General features: G+C 41.2%; 2 protein-coding genes across 13 annotated transcripts in view; one reads left to right on the plus strand and one right to left on the minus strand.

Annotated features, from left to right (window-relative positions):
- The window catches only part of TEX10 (testis expressed 10), a 51349-nt gene extending 44118 nt beyond the window's left edge, over positions 1-7231 (plus strand). Inside the window, exons 13-15 of the mRNA XM_050761495.1 lie at positions 339-520; positions 5481-5691; positions 7011-7231. Of these exons, the coding sequence (XP_050617452.1) occupies positions 339-520; positions 5481-5691; positions 7011-7124 (507 nt within the window). The 3' untranslated portion in view covers positions 7125-7231. The remainder of the gene's footprint in view (positions 1-338; positions 521-5480; positions 5692-7010) is intronic.
- INVS (inversin) overlaps positions 1-15646 on the minus strand; it is a 321952-nt gene that overhangs the window by 29009 nt on the left and 277297 nt on the right. For 5 of the 12 annotated variants that reach the window (XM_050761491.1, XM_050761484.1, XM_050761488.1 and 2 more), the window contains 3 exons: positions 12293-12522; positions 11130-11204; positions 7140-8711 (listed from right to left, as the gene is read on the minus strand). In XM_050761491.1, the coding sequence (XP_050617448.1) occupies positions 8605-8711; positions 11130-11204; positions 12293-12522 (412 nt within the window). In that variant the 3' untranslated portion in view covers positions 7140-8604. Of the gene's footprint in view, positions 1-7139; positions 11205-12292; positions 12523-15646 lie in introns of those variants that run through there. The other 7 variants (XM_050761483.1, XM_050761480.1, XM_050761482.1 and 4 more) reach the window with 3 other exon arrangements.

The raw sequence follows: 15646 nt of genomic DNA on the forward strand, positions 1-15646 counted from the left end.
CTCAGATTTTGAGTACATGAAATAATCCCTTTAAATAGTAATTTCTAACCAGCAGTAGACATTTTATAGAAAATTCAGAAGACTTTGTCGTGAAGGGCAGACAGTGGATTGGGTTAATAGCACTTCTTGTGTTTGCATGTTTTCAGAGTCATTTAATTTAGAGATTAAATTCTCAAAGAAAAACAGGACCTTAAGGTGTGGCAGGTGGTATGTGTTAGGTATATATTAGTTTTCAGTAGAAATGATGTACAGTTAATCATGAATTAACAGGTTTTGGTTTTATTTGCAGGAGGGGGGCTGTTTTGAAGAGGTAATTAATCTTGTTTTTCTCTGCTTAGGTTGGGTTGACTGTAATTCCTGACAGCACGGCTGGCTGTGTTTTTGGGGTTATCTGTAAGCTCCTGGATCATACTTGTGTAGTTAGTGAGACTCTACTGCCATTTCTGGCTTCTTGTTGCTACAGTCTTCTTTATTTTCTGCTCACTATAGAGAAGGGGGAAGCAGAACATCTAAGAAAAAGGTAATTATTTTTTATTCTTCAACCTTAATTTTCCTACTGTTCTCCCTCCCCCAACCAAATAATAATAGAGACAGTTAAAGATAATTAGGTTATACAAATACCTTAAAGTCTCTTTAAGAGAGTTTGTGTCAGCCTGGCTAGCTTTTTCTTTGTTCCTTCATGAATCCCCTTTGTGTTGTCGTGAAAATTTTTAGTTTTTTGTTTTTTTCCCCTTTAAGTTACAAATTTGAAAAGTTAGATGGCATTATAAAATTTTTTGTGAGGTTTCTTTTATTAACATTGCTGTAAGTCTAGCAAGAAAAATAATTCTACCCTTAGGAGGATGGGCTATTAGTACAAACCTTTGTATTTTGTTTTGAGCTTCATTAGAGCTAGCCAGAGTGGGAATTTTAAAATCTTGGATTTAAGGAAATGTTTCTAAGATGCTAGTGTTTTTAATTAGTACTTTTGCTCATGTATAATATTCAGGCTAGAGCTTTTAGCATAGTTGGGAAGATTTTACTTTCATTTTAAAAAGTATTTTTTGCTTGTATTCTTATTGGTGTGCCCATTAAAAGTTCATTGTAGAAGGTTTTAAAACCTGCTAACAGGTTGGCAAATATTCTGTCACCTGCTGTTAATGTTTTGATGTGTGCCTTTTGGCCTTTTTTGAACTTTTAAATGACATGAAAATACATATACTGAATGTATTAAAAACATGTATGTAGTTTAAAAGGTAATTATAAACTGAGCCTCCATTTAACCAACCCCAAGGTTCCGATATAGAATATCATCAGCACATATACTGTTAATGTACCCTGTACAGTTAAATGTCTTTTACGTACCCCTCTGCCCCAGATCACTTTGGTGTTGATCAACTTCATTACCTTTATAAAAAAAGGTTTTATGTGCATTTTTTGACAGTATCATATTTGTTTTGCATTATTTGTGGATTTTTTGTAATGGGAATTACACTGCATGTATTTTTTGTGATCTGATTCTCTCAGCATTGCTTTTGAGATTGGTTGAAGTTGATTCATTTAGCTGTATTTCATTCATTTTTATTTCTGCATACCAGGGTTCAGCAAACTTCTTTCTATAAAGGGTCAGTTAGTAAATATTTTTTTTTTTTACTAATTTTACTAATGGTTTTGCAGACCATTAAGGTCTCTGTCATGGCTACTCAACACTACCATGGTAGAGTGAAAGCATCAATCGATAATATGTAAATAAATAAGTATGATTGTGTTCCAGTAAAACTATTTACAAATACTTGTCATGGGCTGGATTTGGCCTGTGGCCATAGTTTGCTCAGTCTGCTCTGTAGTATTCTGTTACATGCATGTACCATAACTTAGCCATTTTATTGTCAGCATTCAAATTTTTTCCAGTAAGAGTATGTGTATGGAAAAAATTTTGTATTTCACTTTAAATATACTATAAAATTTATGCATAACATATAAATTTGATGATAGTTTTCTTATACATCATCAAACTTTAGGTCTGACAGGTCAAGAAAAGGCTTTATAAGTAGCAAGGAACTTCTCAGGGTTCTAGAGATTTTATAAGATCCCCACTTAATGAAATGTGTGTATTGCTATTTGTTATTTCCTGTCACTTGATATGGCTCCTAAAACAACTTCATGCAAAGTTTCAAAGATCTATTACAGTCTCTTATAGAGAAACATCCTTTGACTTCATGTGGCTGGAATGAACAAAATTAAGTGTGTGTAATACTTGTTTGCCTGTTTAAAATGCCCAGTTTTACAGGTGTTCTATACTGGGTACTGGAAAGGTTGACATTACTAGGATATTAGGCACAGTTGGCAGCCAAAGTCTTAGGTACTAAAATTCCCATTTGGGTTATTTCTTCCCCACTGGAGAAGGTGTTTATAAGATTACAAAATGATGAGAGTGCTGGTCAAATTACTGGGGAGCCTTTGATTTCACAAATGCTGGCCAGAAAGTTAGGTTTGACCAAGTTGAGTTGTTTAGTACTGTGTCTGCTGTGCCTTGAAGATACTGTTCTATTGTCTCCTTGCCTCAGTGTTACTAATGAAAAATCTGCTATTAGTCTGAGCCCTCTTAGTTTGTAGGCAGTAATCTTATAGGTAGTAATCTATATTTTTACTGTTTTCTCTTCATCTTCGGTGTGTTGCAGATCAGGATGTGTCCTAGTGTAGGTTTGTTATTTATCCTGCCCGAGACATAGTGTGCTTCCATAATACAAAGATTCAATTTTTTTTCTTCAAGTCTGGAAAGTTGTTATTAATTTCTAACCATCTTTCCCCATTGTTTCTATTTTCTTGTAAAAACTCCTTTTAAACATAGGAAGCTTTTTATTCTGTCTTCTTTATCTCTTAAAAATCTTTTAATTTGCTAATTCTTTTACTTAATCCTCCTACTGAGATTTTATTTCATCAATTATTGTTTTGTTTTCTTTTGGATTTGTTTCTGTTTTGGATTTTCATTTGGTATTTTGTCATTCTTGCTTCTTGGTTTACTGGTGTTTCTTTAAAGTTCTTGTTAGTTCCATTAGCTCCTTTTTTCTCCGGTGTGGGCATTCTCCCTTATTTTAGGGAGCAAGTTGAACAGACTTGTATATTTTGGGCTGCAAGACTCTTTTCCCTAAGGTGTCTTTTGTGGGAGTTCTGTGGAGGTTTGTAGACTTCCCTGTAGGATAGTTTGACATTTGCGTTTTCCTGGCTTCCCATTTTATGCAAGGATCATAGTTCAAACTCCTTGCCTTCCATACCTGGGTTTTGAAGCTTCAGCTTCCAGTACTCTTGACTGTTGAAAATCCTAGCCCTAGAATCCCACATAGAGTTTTGTATGACTGGGTATCTTTATATGAATTTTGTTATAGTTTCTGTCACCTAGAGGTTTCACCCATCTGGCCTTGAGGTTGGCTATCTTTTTTTTAAAGGTCTGTGGTTATTTGAAATCCACTCAAATTAAGAAAAGTAGAAAATGAAAATATTGATTATTATAGGAGTAACTTGTAAAACTCAAGGGCTAGGAATTAGAAATTTAGCAACGGACAAAGCAGCTTACTCTATTTTTCTTCTAGTTTGTGTAGTCTGTATCTCTGTGCCTTTGCGTTATCTACGTCTGCAGTCCGGCTTTCTCTTTTTTTTTTTTTGCCCAGGCTGGAGTGCAGTGGCCGGATCTCAGCTCACTGCAAGCTCCGCCTCCCGGGTTTACGCCATTCTCCTGCCTCAGCCTCCCGAGTAGCTGGGACTACAGGCGCCCGCCACCTCGCCCGGCTAGTTTTTTGTATTTTTTTTTTTTTTATTAGAGACGGGGTTTCACCGTGTTAGCCAGGATGGTCTCGATCTCCTGACCTCGTGATCCGCCCGTCTCGGCCTCCCAAAGTGCTGGGATTACAGGCTTGAGCCACTGCGCCCGGCCCGGCTTTCTCTTTTCTCCTTGCACATGACTGTCCCAGCTGGGCTCTGCATAAGAGTATCTATTTGGCCTAGAATGGATTCACTATTCACCATAGATGGAATTACCATATGTGGAGTCAGGGAAATTGGTTATATGGTGAAAGGGCTGCTCCCTCTAGACCTGGAGGTAGTGAGGTTCTCTCAGAAAGATTTGGGAACTAGGAGGATTATACGCTCCTGGTAAAGAAGCTGCAACAAAGTCAGAGCCTTTCATAGTCAGTGGACTCTAGGTCCATATGAATATTGCACTATCTAATTAACACTTGGAGAATGTGGTTAGGCTAGCTGCAGGGTCACCTGTCTCTACCATAAACATTTTGCTCTATAAAGATACCAAGAGAATGATGTTCATTGTTCTTGATTTGGCTCTTAGCCTAAATGTTAGTGAAAAACACCAGGTTTACTGAAATGCGGAGAGTTTCTCTTGTTCTTCAGTTTAATTAGGTCCCACCTTTTTTTTTTTGCAATTGCTTTTGAAGACTTAGTAATGAATTCTTAATCTTTCTTGAGTTAATTTTTTTTTTTTGAGACAGAGTCTTGCTCTTTTGCTAGGATCTTGGCTCACTGCAACCTCTGCCTCCCGGGTTCAAGAATTCTCCTGCCTCAGCCTCCCAAGTAGCTGGGACTATAGGCGCATGCCACTATGCCCAGCTAATTTTGTATCTTTAGTAGAGACAGGGTTTCTCCATGTTGGCCAGGATGGTCTCTATCTCTTGACCTCGTGATCCACCTGCCTCAGCCTCCCAAAGTGCTGGGATTACAGGTGTGAGCCACCATGCCTGGCCAAGTTAATTTTTTGTATATGATGAAAGATAGGGATCCATTTTTATTCTTCTACAAAAGGATAGCCAGTTGTCCCAGCACCATTTATTGAATAGGGAATCCTTGCCCTTTTGCTTGTTTTTGTCACCTGAGTTGAAGATGAGATAGTTGTAGGTATGTGGCTTTATTTCTGGGTTCTCTTTTCTGTTCCACTGGTCTATGTGTTTGTTGTTTTCTACCATTACCATGCTGTTTTAGTTACTGTAGCCTTGTAGTATAGTGTGAAGTCAGGTGGTTTTTGCTTAGGATTGCTTTGGCCATTCTGACTCTTGTTTTGGTCCCATATGAATTTTAGAATATTTTTTTCTAATTGTGTGAAGAATGATGTTGGTAGTTTGATAGGAATACAGTTGAATCTGGAGATTGCTTTGAGCAGTGTGGCCATTTTAACAATACTGATTATTCCAATTCATGAGCATGCAATGTTTTTTCATTTATCTGTGTCATCTGTGATTTCTCTCAGCAGTGTTCTGTAGTCTTTCTTGTAGAGATCTTTCACCTCCTTGGTTAGATGTATTCCTAGGTATTTCGTGTGTGTGTTGGGGGGGGGCTATTGTAAATAAGATTGCATTCTTGATTTGGCTCTCGGCTTAAATGTTATTGGAAAACATGTTTCTTAAAGGGACATTTCAGTTTGGGGGGATATGGAAAGTGGGGGCTTTTCCTGTGTGCATTTGCTCACTGACTCATTTCTGTCTCTGTTATTTTAGGGACAAGCTGTGGGGGGTCTGTGTCTCCATCCTGGCTCTCTTGCCTCGAGTCCTCAGGTTGATGCTGCAGAGCCTGCGGGTGAACAGAGTTGGGCCTGAGGAGCTGCCTGTTGTGGGCCAGCTGCTTCGACTGCTGCTTCAGCACGCACCCCTCAGGACTCATATGTTGACCAATGCGATCTTGGTGCAGCAGATCATCAAGAATATCACGGTAAGAAGCATGGTACCGGAAGCTTTGCAATATTAGCATAAGAATGAATTTATGACAGGGGCATGGGAGGGAAGTGTGTTTTGAGGGAGGAAAGAGATCCCATATATTGAGTCCAGGAATTAATCCCAGTGTGGTAATTTCTCAGGGTCTCCTGTGCTGTCCAGCACCTGACTGTGACTTAACGGGGGTGTGTGTCTGTTATTCCAGAACTGGTAATAAAAGTCTTAAAATAATCAAACTAAATGAAGGTGACAAAGCTTAGTTTAGTTTGAAAAGGTAAGGGCATCAGAGTCATTCCTACCTAGACTGTAATACAGACTCTATTAATGAACTGTGACAGCTGGGCAAGTTGTTTTCTTTCTTTCTTACCTATCCAAGCTTGTTTTCCTATCTACAAAAATGGGAATAATGCCAACTTTATTGTGTTTTGGTGATCATTAAAGGAGATAACCAAAGTAAATTTTTTAGTATACCTGACATTTGTAAAGTGTTCAGTAAATGTTGTCATTAAGGAAATTAGCAGGAATAAACTTCAGGCCAATTTCTAGTCACTTAGTTCACTGGAAAGTAAGAAAATCAGAAGTAGTTGCAGACTTCAGCTTTGTCTAATGGTTGGCTCTCTGCCTTCAGCTGTGTCTGTTTGGCGGGGACAGCTCTGTTGTTTAGGATTTCTTTGGTGATTTTAGTTTGGGGGGGTTAAAAAGGTGTTTTGTATAGTTTGATTTACAGGTTGTCCCTTGAGATTTGTAGTAATACTTTGAAGTAATAGTGCTTTTACATGCATATAACACAGGTGCTCATTAGAATTTTCTCAGTAGCCTTTGTGTAGGGGTAATGGAAGTGGCAGTGGAATAATTCAGAAATAGTGAAGGGAAGAAAATCAAGAGCTTGGATTATTCCCAGACTGGAGAATCAGCCCATTTCTGTAAAGAAGAGATTGACAGAAATTGTTGGTTGGCCCTGTAGAGTTATTCTCAGTTGGCATTGGGGTAAAGATCATGAGACACTAGAATGGCAAGACGGGGAGGCAAGGGTGAAGGGACGGTTGGTGGTGAAATTTCATTAGTCTCTAGCATGTGCAGGAGGGAACACACTCAACAAGAAACCGTTGGCATTTGAGGATATAACTAGGAATTTCCACCGCCTGTGGTAATGCCCGATTAATAGTTCCCTGTTTCCTGGAAGACTTCCTATGGTAATTTATAGACAGGGATGCAGTTGCCACAGCTCTGGGAAATTGTGTTTGGGTGTGAAAAATACTGTCAGGTAGCATAGAGATTTGGGTACAATTCTCAAATTACTCTTGTTTTTCTCTCCAGACATTGAAGAGTGGAAGTGTTCAGGAACAGTGGCTCACAGACTTACATTACTGCTTCAACGTGTATATCACTGGGCATCCCCAAGGGCCCAGCGCACTGGCTACAGTGTATTGAAGAGGCCGTGGTACCTCCTGTTTGAAGTTGTTTATTCACGTCTATCTTATTTTGAAGAAAGACTGATGTAATAGATCTTTTGTCATTAAAGCTGAACTTTTAAAGAAGTTTATGAACCTTCTTTGCACTGATGTAGGAAAATAATGCTTGGGAGTTCCTATTAATGTGTATGCTGGCTTCCCAGACTAGCACACAATACATGGTCACACGCGTTGTGCATTGTGCATTTCACGGGAGCAAAATATTTACAAAACAGAGAGTGATCCTGTGGTACCTTCTGTTATGTACCAAGAAATTGGCTAAATCTTTGTAATCCCATCTAGGCAGACCTCATTCTTTGTGTTTTCGTGATCACAAAAACGATGACTTATAGTAATTAGCACACTAAAAACCAAGGTAGTTAACTTAAGCGAACACTTCATTGCCTGTCTCTTAACTTTAGCACAGAAGTGGCACTGATGTGTAGAAAATGAAAGCAACCCCCAAAATACTTGTGAGTAAAATATATCACTGTTTATGCCTACTGTCTATATTCCCACAGCAGCTTTCCCCTTAAACAATGTGAAAGAGTCCATGATCACTGGATTTTATTTAAAGCAGGTGTTCTTAGAATGCTAGGATGTGTGCCGTTTCATTCTTCCCTGCCAAAGGAATGGCATTTTAAGAAGATTGCTCACTTCTGCAAGTTGGTCAGAAAATACAAGTAGAACATTGAAGCCTGAGTTGGCACCTTGCTGCATGAACAGTCTGGTCTGTAAACCCTACCTGACAGAATCCTTGATACTGTAATACGGCTGTTGGTATTCAGCACTGAGAAAGCCATTCAGAGAAGACGTGGCGGCAACTTGTGGCCTTGAGAGGCTAACGTAGGAACTGTAAAATGTAAGGAATCACCAGAATGTATCTATGGTCTTTTGTACAATTTCTAAATGCAAACAGTGGGTCATGATTCTGATCTAAAATTTAAACCTGATTAATTTTGAAGTAACAGTGGGATGTGAATGTGGTGTGTGTGATAAGTTTGTTGCATTAGATTCCAGGAAAGTAGTGAGAGGAAGGCTGCTGTGGGACAGGCTTCCTATCTCATTTAGGTTCATCTCTTGAGTCAGGAAGCCAGTACCAGCTAGCTGGCAGAAATCCCAACCCAGCAGCCTTAGTTTGCCTTAGATTTTACTATTAATTATGAATTCTCATTTCCAACCATACAGACTGTGGTGAAAGCAGACACCCGGGCACTTTGCACAGACATAGTCTATGCAGGTCCTTTCAGTGCAGGCTACATTGATTGACAAAACAATGCTGTGTAAGAGCAGAAAGGAAACATTCTGACATTTTCTTTGAGTTAACACATTTTTAGGTGAATAAGCCTTCAGGTACAGATATTAAAGTTTTCCCAAAGTGTAAAAGATTATCAGCAGAAAATGTGAACTCTGCACTAGCTATGCCAGCTCACCCGAACACAGTCTTCCTCCTTAGGCAGTCAAGGTTTTGTTTTGTTTTTTGGCTGAGTAGCTGATTGCAGGTTATAAGAAAAGTTCTTTGATCTTCCACTGTTATCAAGGAGATGTATGCACTGTAGGTTGCTCACTGTTAAAAACAAATACCAGATAGATATTAAGGTTATTAATTTTAAGGCTGAAGGGAACAGTTCATTGGTGTTGAGGAAGAAGGACTTAGGTTTAGGCCATCCCTGGGATGATGGGCCAGTTTACTGTAGAGGCAGGATGAATTAATATAATAGCTTTATATTTTCTGCAGTCTCAAGATATGGGACATCTCTTCAAGGGAGACTTGACTAAGAGAGAGCAGGCACTTGGGGAGCTGATACCGGAAGCTCGGTCTTCAGTCTGCCTGAAATAACAAATATATTCTCTCTGTGTCTCTCACATAACACATTACATAAACACGTAACCTCTTTTAACTCTCCTATTATACTTTGAATAGTCTGTTCTAGGAAGTAGGTTAGGAAATATTCAGATCCTCATGAATGATAAGCTGATGGGAATATCAAACTTAAAATGGATTTTTGAGGCCTTTTTATGACTTTGAATTAACAAATGTATAGGATGCCACAGTCAGAAAACGTTAGTGATATACTTTGACAAATGATACTGAGGCCCCATATGGTTGAGAGACCTTGCTGAAGATATTGCTATATTTTGCTTCTAACTTTTTCTGGAGCATATAAGCAAATACATTAAAAGTTTAGTAGTTTTAAAAAGTAGCAAACGTATGTCTCAATTTTTCTCTCTTGGTTTTATAATTTCCACAAAATTATTTTAATGTGAACTATTGTTTTTGGCTGTCTTCACTATATCTTGAATGGAGTTGTCATCTGTGTACCCCTCTGTAGGTGAGCAAGAATAAACTGGATTTATACAGGGGGTACCAATACTAATAATCACAGTTATTCCATTCACTGGAATGGAATTTTAAAGGGAGTTGTTTTCTTTTATTGTTAAAGAGATAGGCCCAGGTGTGTGTGTGTATCAGTAAAAGGCTCTGCTGAGATTCTTGGTGGGTGGTTTGCAAGGCTGGGTATAGAAGACTGAAGTGAGCAGGGATTGTTTTGCTGCCTCCCAAATACATGTGGAGAAACAGCCCAAGGAGGCTGGCATTTTGCTATATCCACCTTTTTGTTTCTTCCTAAGTGGTAAAGGCACTACTAAAACCTCTTGGGGGTCTCTCTCCAAGTTGGAGGGTGACAGCAATAATATTAACTGGTTAATGCTTAATGTGGGTGGGCTTGAACCTAACAAAACCGTGTGTTCTCCCAAATTTGGGGTTAGGAAAAGATCATTTTATCCTTGTCTGATTTTAAACCAGTCAAAAATATGTGTAGGACAAATAAGTTGCTTGTTCATATGAAGTCCTATGAAACCATTAAGTTTTGATTTGAATTGATTTACTCTGTCCCTTCTGAGTCCCTTAACTAAAAAACTTATATGCTGCTAAACACCATTTTAAAAGATTTCTGGTAGTCTTGGATTTGTTTTTCTCTTAAGACAGTGAAAAATGATCCAGTTATCTAATTTATGCTAGTATTTGATTGTTTAAATGCCACTTCTCTGGTAGTGATATCTGACAATTCTGTTTTTGAAATGATTCTTCAATTTGCTCAGGTATAACGAAAGGGTGTTTTTTGGTTGTTTTTAAACAGACTGTAGGCCTTGATGGCTTTCAAAGTTTCTAACTACCCCACCCACCACTCCCTGATCAGTCTGTCTGTATTACCTGAGTTGTCCAACTCTTATTAAAGATTTGGCAGTAATTACTCTGTCCCCCCACCTCCAGGTTTTTGCCCCCCATCAAAAACTAAATGAATGTTAAAGTTCATGCTGACAGTCATTGTTCACCTTCCCAGCTGCACTCTGTTCCTCCAGGATGACTGTGTGGATCGGGGAGGCAGCGGGGAGCGTGTTGCCATAGCCACCTATGAGAAACACTGGACCTGGCATTAGCTGCTGACAGCAATGAACTTATCACCCATATTTGATGCTGGCGTGAAAGAGGGGGCACTAAGTAAAACTCTTGTCTTGCGGCTGAAAAGAAAGTTCCCTGAGCTTCTCTAGTATGAGGGAAATCACGCACAGCTGAGCCTGGGCTGTACATGCTCTCAGTGTCCTCTTCATGGTGTTCTTCCCATCTTGGAGAAGGAAACGGGGGATCATAAGGATTATAAAGGATTCCCAAGGTATTCCTTTGAAAAATGACAGTATTTTCATTTATTTTCTCCTTTATGTGAAAAACTGTATAAAAGTGATCAATAATAGCTACCATTTATTGTTTCTATTGGAGTTAATGTTAATAATAGCTTTTAGTTGTGAAAATAATTTGCCTCTTAGGGAGACAGATGTTGGCTACAGTAATAATCCCATGAAATCAAATGACCATTGGAAAACCCTGGCCATCTCTGTGCTAATGTCTTCTGTCTTTGGGGATGAAATGAAGGAAAACGCTTCCCCATGTTCTCCCCCACCGTCTGCTTTGCAGTGACTGCCTTACCTGAGTTGAGACGCAACACGGAAGAGGCTTTTACAGATCTTGTAGGATGATGTATTTTCCCTTCTTGAGAACAACCTGAAATGAACCAGTAACTGTTACTTTTCTTTGGCCAGGGATAGCTTTGGCCTGACCAACTTCTGAATTCCTTATTGTGGTAAAGGCTTGAGCTTGCAGGTGTGTGTCAAGATAAGTTAGGTATGGTGTGGAACCATGTAGGCCCAGGGCAAAGTTCTGAGATTTTGCTGAATGAATGTTAAAGTTCATGCTGTAGGAGATCGTTCTAAAGGTGCCCTTGCTTATCTTTTTTTCTCTCTTTTTTTTTCTTTTTTTGAGACAGAGTCTCTCTGCTGCCCAGGCTGGAGTGCAGTGGTACGATCTCGGCTCACTGCAAGCTCCGCCTACCGGCTTCACGCAATTCTCCTGCCTCAGCCTCCTGAGTAGCTGGGACTACAGGCGCCTGCCACTGCGCCCGGCTAATTTGTTTGTATTTTTAGTAGAGACGGGGTTTCACCGTGGTCTTGATCTCCTGACCTCGTGATCCGCCCGCCTCCGCCTCCCAAAGTGCTGGGATTACAGGCGTGAGCCACCGCGCCCGGCCATCTTTTTTCTCTTGAGCCAGCAAGGCTTCTTGAACTCCACTGGGTCTACTTGGATGGGCTCTTTGCAGAGCTGAAAATATTTCGATTTGTAGAAGTTAATCTGCTGAACAAATATTTACTGTAGTGCATGGGTGTTGAGCATTCTCATAGTGGGCAACCCTATAACATCTTAGCATAGGAAAAGTCAGGGTCTAGCTAAGTCTTGAATGCTCCAAATGGGTAATGCAAGGGGGAGACTCAAGCAGGGGTCTGGAGAGGTTTAAACAGTAAAGCTTGAGGGTGCTCTGGGCTGAGATGCTAGAACGCCTCATGAAACCAAACAATTCTGACCCAGTATCACTGGGAGGCAGGCACAAAATGGTGCTGTTCTCTTGGTGCTTGAAAAATGTTAGGTTGGTGCAAAATTAATTGCAGTTTTGACCATTTTGAATTATACAGTTAATTTTCCACCAACCTAATTTATCTGAATGGAAGTTTACCCAATGTAATTAAATCCCATTTCAGATTCTGATGTGACACTCTGGGGGTACTTGTGAACTACAAAGTAGGCAGAAGGACAGTTACCATAGATTTGCTTAAGCACTGAGTGCTTAGTGGACTTTGTGCCTGAGGTGCCCTTGGATGGACTCTTGGGGGTCTTGCTTACTGCAGTAGTTTGGGGGAGTTTTAGTTCTAGTTCCTTCCTCCAAATCTGGAGGAGTAATGCTGTACACTCTTGCCTCCATCTGTCCACATCTCCAGCTCCAAGCTGCTTCGTGTGTCGAAGGTGGGACAGGTGCTTCCTGAGCTGGTAGCTGGTGGGGTCAGAGGAGAGGAGAGGCTTTAAGATTACAGTACTGAGAAAACTAAATTTCCTTAAGGTTCCTAGAAACTATAGTACTAGTATTTGCTGAATTCCTGGTAGGTTCTTTCAAGCTCCCATTCCTAATTTCGGCGGCAGCATGTTGAATGTGGAATTCTTTTTCCATCATCAAACACCTCCTGAACTAGGATTCAATCATGATTCCTTGCCTTCAAGGAGCTCACAGACTAGTGGGACAGGCTGCTGTGTAAAGAGGGACGTGTGGCATGAGAGTACCATGCAAGAGCAAGGAGCTGGTTGTGCAAACAGATGCAGGACTGACTGATGGATTGGTAAGGTTTCACAAGACTAATGTTTGTGTTGGATTTTAAAAGATGAATAGGAGCTTACCAGACAGAGAAGGGCATTCTATGCAGCAGAACTGGCATCAGCAGAGATACGGGCATTTGTGCCAGAAAGTAACACATGTGTTGGAAGCACTGTGTATTTGGTGAGGAAAGGGGGCTTTAGAGTGATAAAGGTATGAGCTGCATTTTACTAAGATAAGTCTGTTGGAGGTGGGTTTGGAGTGGGTGAGGGATGGGGGATGATGGCTGTATTGACATCTAGGGTTTATTTGATGCTTTCTATCCTACATGCACTCCCAAACTTACTCAGCACAACTATTTTGAGGCCTCCAAAGGAAAGCTGCAGCAATGTTTATTATCTGTAACATGTCTTTATTCCCAGTGAGCCTATAGGTAGCTGCAGAGAGCAACAGGCTTCATGTCTGATTTTACAGTGATTCCATTTGGGCTGCACCAAATGGGAAGTAATCTTTTTCCTAAGTCTGCTAAAAGCTCCTTGCAGTGCGTGGTGCAGCCCCTCCCTCCTTCCCCAAAGGCTGATTTCAGTCAGCCTGCATGACTCTTCCTTCTTTCCTGGAGAGTAACACCATGGCATCCCTCTACTAGAATACCTACCACATTTCCAAAAAGCCAAGTCTAGACAAAAGTATGGCACTACCACTCTATAATTCAGTTTCTCCTGTTTGAAATGCTGTCTTCTATACCTTCTGCTCTTGTGGGCACAGAACTTGTGGGGAAGCCTGGGTAGTGGCTGAAGCTGTTAATGGTGTTAGCCCTCAGTGGGCCCAGCAGCACCTTTCCTGTTCAGCTTGTCCAGGATCCTGTTTCAGTTCTTTATTTATTTTATTTTATTTTTTTGAGACGGAGTCTCGCTGTGTCTCCCAGGCTGGAGTGCAGTGGCGCGATCTCGGCTCACTGCAAGCTCCGCCCCCTGGGTTCACGCCATTCTCCCGACTCAGCCTCCCAAGTAGCTGGGACTACAGGCGCCCGCTACCACGCCCGGCTAATTTTTTTGTATTTTTAGTAGAGACGGGGTTTCACCGTGTTAGCCAGGATAGTCTCGATCTCCTGACCTCGTGATCCACCCGCCTCGGCCTCCCAAAGTGCTGGGATTACAGGCTTGAGCCACCGCGCCCGGCCTTCAGTTCTTTAAAATGTCATCTTACTTGGTTATTAAACTGACAATTTTAAGATCAAGTTTCATTTTCTCAGGACCCAAGGTTCATTTTGCCCCCTCCTTCCCTGACTGTTTTCCAGCTCCTTTTCTCTATCCTGCACCTGTCTCCTCTAACCAGAGCCTGCACTGAGCACTTCCGTGTCCAGCCCTGACCCCTGCCCCAGCCCTCACTGCTTAGGTTTGCTATCAGACACATTTTCAGGACAGCACTTCAGGCTCTTGTATTTACAATAGAAAAAGTAGTTATAATAGAACTAATAAAAGTGTTTTTACTGTCACCAGACTTGGCTTTCTGCAATGTGCAACAATCCCAGAAGTCCTTTGGGCATCAGAATTGCACAATGGCACATCCAGAGGGAGCCTGTGTAGTTGTCTACCCAGGTGGGCATGTTAGACCATAAGCCCACTGTTCTTGGGGGAATGACTGAAGGCTCATTTGCTACTCTGGTCACTTACTGACAGGACCTGTCAGCTTCTGACTCTTCAAAGGAGTCAAACAGACAGTCGAAGAAGGAGACATTTCAGGTAGGGAGCAGCTGTGAGGTCTGGCGTGGTAAACCTTGCTGGCTTGTTTAGATCCTAGATTTCAACCAAAATATTTAAAAAGTTCATCTGGATGGTAGCCAGTGCATGTACCAGCATAACTGCCCCAACGAGGGGGTGCAATGGCCATTTCCACCTGTGGCTTTAGAGGCCGACTGTCTTGGCTCAAAGCCAGCCCTGGCACTTGCTCTGTAATGTTGGTGAGTTGATGAACCTCTCTGTGCTTCAGTTTCCTCATCTGTGGAACGGGGGTAAGAACAATATCTACCTGGCAGGGTTATTGGTGATGATTACATGAATTAATCCAGGTAAAACTAGTTTGAACAGTGTCTGGCACAAGTGTCCAATAAAAACTACTAGTATGTTAACAATTGGTAATAGTAATATCACCCTTCTCCTGGTTACCCTGATGTGTATGACACTAACCAGGCAGTCTTCTCCATCCTATTTTCAGGCAGAGTGCATGGGGCCCATCTCCACCTCCATTAGCTTGACCACAGCAAAAACTAACTTCACTAATAATGTAAGGGAAAGGCCCTTGGATTCGAGTCAGCCAGAGGTTCAAGTGCTGGATCTGGACAAAAAGGACAAGTCAGTTTTGCCTCTCGTCTGAAAAATGGGGATACTGCTCCCTGTCGTGGTGGCTTCCTGGTGTGGTTGGGAGATCACATGGGGTCAGGCATGGGAGGACTTTGTTAATGGCCAAGAGCTGAAACAGACATGAGGGAGAACACATTGCAAAGCCTGTGCAAGCACAAACCAGATCACCTGGCTCTGGGTTAGGCAGTCTCTGGTATGATGTGAACGGAAGCCTCTCCCTGGACCTCCCAGGAATCCATCTTGTTTTCTCCCTGCCAATGTTAAGGAGAGAACGTCTTCCTTTTTCTCCTGACAGGAACCTTGATATCTGGCACACCTGTGCCCGCATTATTTCCTTGCCTTGTCTCCCCATCCGTCTTCCTCTCTCCAGTGATGGTGGCAAAATAACTTCCACCTATCTCTTTTCTTGAGACAGGGTCTCACTCTGTTGCCCAGGCTGGAGTTCTGTG

This window comes from Macaca thibetana, chromosome 15, assembly GCF_024542745.1.
Source record: "Macaca thibetana thibetana isolate TM-01 chromosome 15, ASM2454274v1, whole genome shotgun sequence".
Lineage (NCBI taxonomy): Eukaryota > Metazoa > Chordata > Mammalia > Primates > Cercopithecidae > Macaca > Macaca thibetana.